General features: G+C 55.1%; 2 protein-coding genes across 2 annotated transcripts in view; one reads left to right on the top strand and one right to left on the bottom strand.

The window, feature by feature from the left end:
• Positions 1–3,520, bottom strand: part of ECHS1 (enoyl-CoA hydratase, short chain, 1, mitochondrial) — an 18,839-nt gene extending 15,319 nt beyond the window's left edge. The window contains exon 1 of the mRNA XM_015407211.1: positions 3,431–3,520. Coding sequence (XP_015262697.1) covers positions 3,431–3,520 — 90 coding nt within the window. The remainder of the gene's footprint in view (positions 1–3,430) is intronic.
• Positions 3,521–5,090: 1,570 nt separating this feature from the next.
• SPRN (shadow of prion protein homolog (zebrafish)) lies at positions 5,091–6,226 on the top strand. Its single transcript, XM_015407221.1, has 2 exons — positions 5,091–5,335; positions 5,494–6,226. Exons 1-2 carry the CDS (start codon positions 5,091–5,093, stop codon positions 5,654–5,656), a joined length of 408 nt encoding a protein of 135 aa, XP_015262707.1. The 3' UTR covers positions 5,657–6,226.
• Positions 6,227–10,377: the final 4,151 nt, after the last annotated feature.

Below are 10,377 nucleotides of genomic sequence, written 5' to 3'. Positions count from 1 at the left end.
CAAAGGGGGGCTGCGGCAGGAGCAGCCGGGCAGCGGAGCCGTTTCTCCCCCGCCGAGAAGACGCGTCTCGGTGGAGCCGCCGTTTTGCAAGCCCTGCTCGGGCGCAGCCCCGGCTTCTTCGCGCGCCGACCCCCGTGCAGAAGGACTCCCCGGACCGCCGCGGGGAAGGGGAGCGAGGGGACGCGGCCTCCCTCGCGTCGGTTCCCGGGAGAGGCCCCCTTGGCCCCGGGAGAGCCTCCCGGACGGATGGGATGGAGAGCCGCCGCCGCAGCCCCAGATCTTGGGGCGGAGGGGTTGGAGGCTGCCTGTGGCGGGGTGGCTGCAGAAGAGCCCGCGGAGGTCCTGGGCAGTGCTCCCCCGAAGCCGAGTCGGTGTGAGCCAGCTCACAGTTCCGTAGCCTCCGGCTCACACATTTGTGTCTCAGCTCAGGAGGGAGGGCTCCAGAGCAAACCGATTTATACAGGGGGCAAATCCCTCGTTCACAAATTTAATGCCGGCAGCTCACAAAGTAGGATTTTTGCTCACAAGGCTCCACAGTTTAGACTGCAGTGGTGGCACTCAGAGCCCTCTCTGTGGGCACGGGTGCCATCACCCCAGCCAGGCCCAGACCATCATTAAAGTCGAATTCTCTGCCAAATCATTTTAAGTCAATGAAAGCATTTGGGATTGCTTTCCTTACTTTGTTTGGATCGTCATACGTTAATGTATGAGTTGTTTTTTCTAAAGTAAAACCTCAGTATCCAGGTTAAATTGCCATGTTGGCACTTTGCGATCAATAAGTGGGCTTTGGGTCGCAGTTTGGGCACTCGGTCTCTAAAAGGTTCACCATCACTGGTTAGAGGGAGCATTGGTCCTGTGGCTGGGCAGGGGAGAGTCAATTCAATTCAATTCAAATACCTTTTATTGGCATACAATATTAGAAGCATTTACCAATAAAACAATCCAAAAGAAATTATAAAATAGATAGTTGTGGCTATGTCAGGCCTAACTCAAGTTGTCACAAGCTAGATTTGCCAATATAAAGGAATTGCTGCAATCAGTTCACAAATTTACAGAATAATGACAAAAAATGGGCATTTTCATGATGTATAAATCCCAAAATTCTTCTTTTAATCAACAGGTCAGTTGACGAACATCTCAAGTTTCCAGAATTCGTTTCGAGGTCTTTATCAAAATTCTGTTTTGCTGTATTTTTCAAACAATCCAATATAAGGAATCTCAAACTCAGAATGGCTACAAATAGCTCTTGTGTTAACCACTAGTTTTAACGGACTGTCAGAATTTTGATAAAGATCTCGAAACGAACTCTGGAAACTTGAGATGTTCGTCATCTGACCTGTTGATTAAAAGAAGAATTTTGGGATTTATACAACATGAAAATGCCCATTTTTTGTCATTATTCTGTAAATTTGTGAACTGATTGCAGCAATTCCTTTATTTTGGTGTTTTCAGATTGCTGTGCCCTTGGTTGTATTGATTGTTCATTTGGGAATATGTCCACTTTAAATACAAGCTAGATTTGACCATACAAAAGATGCCTGAATCATAAAATAAATTGGAGAGTCAGGGTTAGGGTGCCAACTGCTGGGCTTTGTTTGAAAAAAAAAAGTGTGTGTCCCTGTGCAGGTGAATGTGAGCGCACCTGGAAGTCATGGCGACCTCTGGGGACTGAGGCCTCCTGAGGGCCGGGAGGATATTCAGAGAGGGGGCTGAATCAAGCCTGCCCCCCGCCTCCCACACTTGTCAGAGTCGACCCTGCTTAGCTTCCGAGATCTGATGAGAGCGGGCTTACCGGGGCTCTCCAGGTCAGGCCCCAACGCCTGGCTCTTGGGGGTCTGCCTTCAACACCAGCACCGACTGTCAGAATTCTGGGCGTAATTCTGGATGCTCCCCTTTCCACGAGGCCCAGGTCACAAAGGTAGCTAGACGGCCATTTTAAACTGGCTCCAGGTTAAGCAACTGGTCCTCTCCCTGTGTTCCTCTGACTTAGCCACAGGTGATCCATGCAAGGGTCACCTCCAGATTAGACTACTGTAACTGGGTCCAGGTAGGGCTACCCTTGAGGCTGACCCGGGAACTACAGCTGGTCCAGAATGCCAGCGGCGTGTTCTTACAGGAACTCCTTTCAGAGCCCATATCCAGCTGGTGCTCTGCCAGCTGCATTGGCTCCAGGTAGAACACCGGATCGGGCTCAAGGTTTTGGTATTAACCTGAAAAGCCCTAAACAGTTTGGGACCAGCTTGCCTTTGGGACTGCCTCTCCCGGTACACACCCAAAGAACGTTATGCTCCGGTGATAACAACCTACTGGTGGCCTCTGGCCCAAAGAGTATCCGGCTGTCCTCGACCAGAACCAGGGCTTTCTGGGCCTTGGCTTCGGCTTGGCGTTACACTCTGCTGGGTGAGATCCGGGCCCAGTGGGACCTAATGCAGTTCCGCAGGGCCTGTAAGACGGCATTGTTCCGTCAGGCCCATGGTTGAGGGCAGCGGGTTTTTCCCCACCTTAGGCTGGCCTCTCTTGCTCTTCCCCCCTCCCCTCCACTTCTTATCAGGCAGATTTTAGGATATTTATCTCTCCCCCCCCATAAGGAGCACTAGGTGTGCCCCTTTTATATCCAATCTACTAGTGTTATTGGTTGTTGTTTATTGTATTGTAGATACATAACATTTTAGAATTTTTCTCCCCCCCCCCCCCCCGGATAAGGAGCACTAGATTGTGCCCCTTTTCTATTCCATCTATTAGCGGTGTTCAGTTGCTGTCATATTGTTGTATTATAGAACTGTTCTAATATTTTAACCGTACGGAATGTTTTATGAATGGTTGTTACCTGCTCTGAGCCCTGTTAAACAGGGGAGGTAAAGGTAAAGGTTCCCTTGCTCGAAAGCCAGTCGAATCCGATTCTAGGATTGCGGTCCTCATCTCCGTTTCCAAGCCGAAGAGCCAGCGCTGTCCAAAGACGTTTCCATGGTCATGTGGCCGGCATGACTAAACACCAAGGCGGCACGGAACGCTGTTACCTTCCCACCAAAGCGGTACCTATTTATCTACTTGCAGTTTCTTGCTTTCGAACTGCTAGGTTGGCAGGAGCTGGGGCCAGAGAGGGGGGCTGTAAATTGAATGAATAAATAAATACCAAAATTTGTGGCAGGGGAGGAGCTTTCGGGAGTCACGCAGACCTCCCAGTAGAAAAGAGCCAGAGTCCAGGAGCACCTGAAAGACGAACAAAATTTGTGGCGGGGAGGAGCTTTTCTGAGTCGCTGCACGACTCACGAAAGCGCCTACCCGGCCACAAATGTTGTTAGCCTTTCAGGAGCTCCTGGACTCTGCCTCTTCTCAACTGTGTTGGGCCAATGGCAGAGATCCGTTCATGGGCGCATTCTGAGAGGTTGCATTTCATTGCCTCTGTCGGATCGGGAGCGGGCCCTCTTACCTGAGTGGCGCTGCTCCTGCGGAAAGGCTCCTGGGACACGGCGCCGTCGCTCAGGCCAAGGAAAGAGAAGGCTGGGAAGCAGAGACCCATGTCTCCAAGCTGCGCACCCGCTTGAGCGTTCAGATGGAGGCTGGAGGGCAGAGGGGCTCTTGGCCCCAAAGCACGGCAGGGCCCCCGAGAAATGCCTCTGAATTGGCCCTTGTTCTTACTCGTTTCACTTACACTCGGCCTCCCTCCCCTGTTGGAACCCACAGCTGCTTACATGGTTCCCCTCTCTTCCACTGTATTCTCCCAGCACCAGGAGCCGGGTGAGGCGGAGCGTGGGCAGGCACAGAGGAAGACCCTCACAGAGGAAGACCCTCAGCCCGGCTACTGGTCCCTCGGGGGCAGCCGTGTCTACTGAGACGGGCAGGGCTCCCAGAATTCCTAGCAGAGGTCCTTCCCATCCCCTGCTGCCCGGGGCCTTTTCAACGGGAGAGACGCCGGGGACTGAACCTGGGGCCTTCTGCGTGCCAAGCAGAGGCTCTCCCCCTGTGCCTTGCCCAAGGTCACCCAGGGAGCTTGTGGGGCAGAGCAGGGGGTCCCAGGGCACGGGTATCCCGGATCCGAGCGAGTCAGACCCCGGCCCTCCCTCGTGCTTCTCTCGCTGCAGTGCTGATCGCCCTCCTGTTCCCATTTCCTTGCAGGCCTGGCACTGTGACGATGAAATGGAGCGTGGCCATCGGCTGGACCCTCATTCTCCTGGCTGCCTTCTTCTTTGAGGACGCCAACTCCAAAGGCAAAAGCGCCTACCCGGCCACAAATGTTGTTAGCCTTTCAGGAGCTCCTGGACTCTGGCTCTTCTCAACTGTGTTGGGCCAACAGCAGAGATCCGTTCACGGGCGCATTCTGAGATGTTGCATTTCATGCCTCTGTCGGATCGGGAGCGGGCCCTCCTCTGGAACTCTTACTTGAGTGGCGCTGCTCCTGCGGAAAGGCTCCTGGGACACGGTGCCGTCGCTCAGGCCAAGGAAAGAGAAGGCTGGAAAGCAGAGACCGCGGGGGACCGCCGGCCTGTGTCTCCAAGCTGCACACCTGCTTGACCGTTCAGATGGAGGCCGGAGGGCAGAGGGGCTCTTGGCCCCAATGCACGGCAGGGCCCCCGAGAAATGCCTCTGAATTGGCCATTGTTCTTACTCGTTTCACTTACACTCAGCTGCTTACATGGTTCCCCTCTCTCCCATTGCATTCTCCCAGCGCCAGGAGCCCGGTGAGGCGGAGCGTGAGCAGGCACACAGGAAGACGTGAAGGTGCCTCACCCTCAGCCCGGCTACTGGTCCCTTGGGGGCAGCTGTGTCTACTCAGACGGGCAGTGGCTCCCCAGAATTCCTAGCAGAGGCCCTTCCCATCCCCTGCTGCCCGGGCCTTTTCAACGGGAGAGATGCCAGGGATTGAACCTGGGACGTTCTGCGTGCCAAGCAGAGGCTCTCCCGCTAAGCCACGACCCTTCCCCCCGTGCCTTGCCCAAGGTCACCCAGGGAGCTTGTGGGGCAGAGCGGGGGGGTCCTGGGGCACGGGTCTCCCGGATCCGAGTCCTACCCCAGCCCTCCCCCGTGCTTCTCTCGCTGCAGTGCTGATCGCCCTCCTGTTCCCATTTCCTTGCAGGCCTGGCACTGTGACGATGAAATGGAGCGTGGCCATCGGCTGGACCCTCATTCTCCTGGCTGCCTTCTTCTTTGAGGACGCCAACTCCAAAGGCGGGCGAGGCGGAGCCCGAGGGGCTGCCCGGGGCAGCGCCCGGGGAAGCACGCGGCGGTCCAAGTCTTCTACCCGCTACAGCTCCTCTGGGGGGTCGCTGCGGCTGGCGGCCGCGGCGGCAGGGGGGGCTGCGGCAGGGGGGGCGGCTGCCGCGGCTGCCAGGATGAGGTCAGCTGGAGAGGGTGGCCCGGACCACGTGGAGCTCTACTCTGGCAACGGCACAGGGGAGGGCAGCTACAACTACCGGGCGTGGACGTCCGGCTGGCGGCCGCGGCGGCAGGGGGGGCTGCGGCAGGGGGGGCGGCTGCCGCGGCTGCCAGGATGAGGTCAGCTGGAGAGGGTGGCCCGGACCACGTGGAGCTCTACTCTGGCAACGGCACAGGGGAGGGCAGCTACAACTACCGGGCGTGGACGTCCGGAGCCCAGCCCTGGCCCTTGGCCCACCTGCCGGCTTTCCTGCTCTGCCTCGCCGGCTTCTTCTCTCTCTGAGGGCTCCGGCGGCTGCTGCCAAGGCCGCGTCCGTCCCGTCCTGCCCACCTCTTCTGCCTTTGCCCCACATGTGCCCTGAGCTTTCCGTTGCTCCTTCTCCTGACTTGTGGCTGGGGCCTGGAGGCAGGTGGGCACTGACCCGCCCTTCAGAGAAGGCTGCCACCACCACGAGACTGGGGCGTCTCCACAGTCGGCCAAGAGAGGCTCCGTTATGTCTGCACCTCACTTCCCTTGGCGCAGGTGAGAGCCAGGCTTCAATGCTGGAAGGCCTCGGCCAGGCTCTGTGGGCTGTTGTGTGGAAGCACCCGCCATACACCGCTCTCTCTGAAGGAAGCGGCCTCAGAAGACCAGCACCAGGTGGAAGCCGCGTCAGTGGCTGTCACGAGCTACCCTGAGCCAGGTTCCTGCACTGTGCCCCCCACGACAGGTGCTCACGCCAAGGCCTTCCCGCCCTCTTCCCATCACTGCCAGACTCCACAGACGTCGATCGGTTTGGTGCTTTATAACAGAGATGGGAATCCAGGTCACCGTGCCACCCCCGGCCTTTGCCCCGAGTCCATGATAACCGCTGCCCCAGCTGCAAGTTTGTGCCAGAGGCCTCCGAGCCGAGCCCTTCCCGGAGTTTGTGTCTCTCGCAGCTGGGACACTGTTCCAGGCAGGAAAGGCGCTATGTGGCTAGCAGAGCCTCTTTCATTGGAACTTGCTAGATCAGATGGATGCTATCGTAAGAAATGGGTGGTGGGGCAAAATCCACAACAGTGGTGGTGAACCTATGGCACGGGTGCCAGAGGTGGCACTCAGAGCCCTCTCTGTGGGCCCGCATGCCGTCACCCTAGCCAGGCCCAGACCATCATTAAAGTGTACAAGTCTCTGCCAAATAATTTTAAGTAAATGAAAGCATTTGGGATTGCTTTCCTTACTTTGTTTGGATCATCTTAAGTTAATGTATAAGTTGTTTTTTCTAAAGTAAAACTTCAGTATTCAGGTTAAATTGCCGTGTTGGCACTTTGCGATCAATAAGTGGGTTTTGGGTCGCAGTTTGGGCACTCGGCCTCTAAAAGGTTCGCCATCACTGATCTACAACTTCAGGGATGGGAATACCTCCTTGCCAATTGCATTGCGGTTTTTACAATCGTGCGAGGGGGACAGGGAGCACGGGGTGATGCGCACTTCCTTACTTTCCCCATTGACCTTTTCTATGTCCAAGATATGCAAGCCGCCCCCCAGCTCCAGCTCTCGCCTGTTTCTCCATCAGGGAAGGCGTTCTAAAATGCCTGCTTTGCACAAGCCGAAGCAGAAGGAACAGGAAACGGTGGCTTCTCAGTCCCTCTTGTGTTACCGTTGGGAGCAAAGCCACTTTGTCAGCCCGGCCCTACAGGGGGGAGGGGGTTAGGGGACTTGGGCCTGGTGTGGAGGGGAACGAGGGACCACAGTTCGCAGGCTTTGCAGGCAGTACGATCAAGTTACTCCCTGACATCTCCATGGGGGGGAGAGGGGACGGGGACTGCTCATGATGTCAGAGTCACTGCTTATAGACCGCCAGGCAAGAGGGACGAGTGGTGGGACTCGTGTAAATAAAAAGGCTTATGAAGATAGTTAGACATTAATAGCTTTTGCCCCCGTCTGGTTGTTTCCTCCACAATCTCTGTAGGATGGAAGTCCCCAAGTTGGTGCCCATGGGTCTCCTTGGCACCTGCTGGCACCTTCGCTGCTGCCCACCAAAAGCTTCCAGACACTGGGTGGGGCTTCAGCCCAGCAAGGCTTCTGATGGGCCACCGGAGAGTCAGTTGGCTGTGCAGATTTTTAGACACCCCCCCCAGGAGACCTCCGGCTCAGCTTCAGGCGCCCGACTGCCAAGGGCGGCTCGCCACTCGTGCCGGGGGGGGGGGGGGGAAGCAGGGCCACCCACCCACCTTTCTAGCCAGCTCCTACATTCCGGGGCACCTCTCAGACGGCCCGATGCCCGGGCGTCACTGCCAGCTCCACACAAAGCCGGTCTTCGATGTAAATAAGAGAAGTTGTTTTCCTATGTATTTTGTTTCACTTGACTTCCATTTCCCGACCCACCAGGAAAGCAGTGAAAGGGGTGTGTGTGTAGGATTGAGCCAGTGGCTCGGTCGCAGCGTACTGAGAAAAATGTGCAGCTCGTAAGCCCACTTCCCTTGGGACCAGATGTTCAGATGTTGCCTGACAATATCTCTTTTCCAGTATGTTTCGTAACGTGAAGACTCTTGATTAGATTTTATTAGAGTTGGTAAGAACTCTACCAATCCTTTGTGTGTGTGTGTGTGTTGCTTTGGGGGGGGGGTATTAAGCCAGGTTCACTTGCAGAATTTCCTCCACGCGGACGACGACACATGTTTACAAGATTACCTCTTCTGAACTCCAATCGCGGGTCTTTCTTTGGGAAAACTGGGGGGAGAATGGGCTGTTTTGTGACACTCTTATATAACCTTTCTTGTAAGTGTTTGAAAGGTAACGTGGAAATAAAGATTATACCATTTGTGTTCGTATGGTTCTTTAAAAAGCGCACAGAGGTAGTGTTTTCTAAAAGTCCCACTGTAAAGGGATTTTCTCTGAAAATCTAATGAGAACCTCTCCCCCCCCCCTTTTTACCAAGGTCTATCTGGGAGAGAGAAATACCTCACTTCAGAGCTTTGCTCCTGGCAAATATAAGAGTGAACTCATTCTGATAGCAGCCCGCTCCCCCACCGGCATCATGAGTTCCCCCTGTTACAGAGTGAAGTGGGCAAAAGGTCAGGGCCTGGGATTTCAAAGAGAGTTCATCAATTCTGTTCCCAAACATAATTCACTCTGTCCTCTGTTTAGAATATGTTCTGCATTCCAAGACAGAAAAAAACCCAAAGAACTCTTCCTTGAGAGACTGCCTGGCACTAACCCGCTAAGGGAACAGAGGTCAAAAGAACAGATCCACAGGGAAGGGAATCGGGCAGGAACACAACAGTTCTAAAATCTGGCAAACCAACAGAGGCTCATGACTTAGAGCAGTGGTGGCGAACCTATGGCACGGGTGCCAGCGGCGGCACTCAGAGCCCTCTCTGTGGGCACGCGTGCTATCGTCCCAGCCAGGCCCAGACCATCGTTAAAGTGTCAATTTCTCTGCCAAATAATTTGAAGGAAATGAAAGGCATTTGGGATTGCTTTCCTTACTTTGTTTGGATCATCTTAAGTTAATGTATGAGTTGTTTTTTCTAAAGTAAAACCTCAGTATTCAGGTTAAATTGCCGTGTTGGCACTTTGCGATAAATAAGCGGGTTTTGGGTCGCAGTTTGGGCACTCGGTCTCTAAAAGGTTCGCCATCACTGACTTAGAGTATTATAAGGCATGTAGGATTCCTTAAACCTCCCCCCCTTTTGCCTTCTATGAATCCCAAACTGTTCCAACGAGCCCCATGGGAACATATTACTCAAAATTCATTATAAACAAAACAGCACCAATCCCAGACTTTTGCCATAAAGCTGGCAGGAAACTTTCCAGCCTTGTCAAAATCAGTGTTATGTCTTTTGCTTCTGGCTGTCTGGAAGGCAGTTTCAAATCTTGACGGGTCCTCTGCTAAGGCCAGCATCCCTCTTACTCAAAGGATGGTCTAAATGGACCAGTCCCCAATACTCCCGGGTCCCAAACGCCGGCTCCCAATTCCATATGATCAGGACCTTTTTCTGCCTGCTTATGGCATGAACCAGGACAATGGCCACCCAAGGCGGGGGAAGAAAAGAGTGGGGAAGGAGCCACTCGCTGACTCACTCTTGATTTTTGAGAGGGGGGGGGTCAACCAGGATCCGTCGTGGAGGAGAGCCAAAGAACAAGGAAACCGCCCTGATCGAATGCAGACCGGAAGCTTGTCGACTCGCAGATCACTCTTAAAGCAGGTTCACTCCACAGCACTGTTTTATTCCGTGGGACTTTCTCCCAGCAAAGTTAAGAATGCGGCCTCGTTCACTTCCACGTCACAGCCTAGTACCCCCCACCCTTCGTCTCCCGGCAAATAAACCTTTTCCACCCTCGGAACATTGTCCAGGCCCCACGGCCCGGCCGATCCACTCCGCATTCCAAAACGTGAGGCACAGTCCTCCTGGTGCAGGAAAAGGCGGTGAGGGGCGGGAAGGGCTGTCCCTGCAACTAGGACTGCGGCTGTCTCCTTTGCAGGTTTATATGGGGGCGGGAGAAGGCCAAAGGGCAGTCCGCATCCAGTCATTTGGACGAGGTGAACCTGGTGGGGAGCGAGCCGTTGCCGCCCAGCCCAGGAGGAGGAGGCGCTTCGGAATAATCAGGAAAGCAGCCCAAGGAAAGCACATGCTCCTCACCAAGTTCACGGCATATGCATCGGGCAACGCACTGACCTAAAGCCAACAGCGCGCACTGTTACCATACTCCAGGTGCTGCAACTTTGGAGTGGGCCCGTCGCGATCCCTGGGGGCTCAAGCGACCCCGGGAACTCTCCCCCTCCAACGCTCCCTCACGGGGTTGCTGGGACATCAGCGGGGGCCGAAGACAGAGAAAAGCCACACGGGACAGGAAACGGGGCTCAGAGCCTCCGGCGGCTGCCCCAGTTGCCCGTTTCCTTCTCACCCCACGGCGAGAGAGGTCCAGCCCTGGTCTCCCAAGAAGCAGGCCGGCCAGGCGGCTGTGCAACCAGCCACAAGCCTCCCTCCTGCTCCACGTGGAAACCCCCTCGGCACACGCCAGGAAGAGGGAGCCCT

Source organism: Gekko japonicus, unplaced genomic scaffold (assembly GCF_001447785.1).
Source record: "Gekko japonicus isolate JY-2015 unplaced genomic scaffold, Gekko_japonicus_V1.1 scaffold2412, whole genome shotgun sequence".
Taxonomy (NCBI): Eukaryota; Metazoa; Chordata; class Lepidosauria; order Squamata; family Gekkonidae; genus Gekko; species Gekko japonicus.
This window is presented reverse-complemented; position numbering and strand designations above follow the sequence as displayed.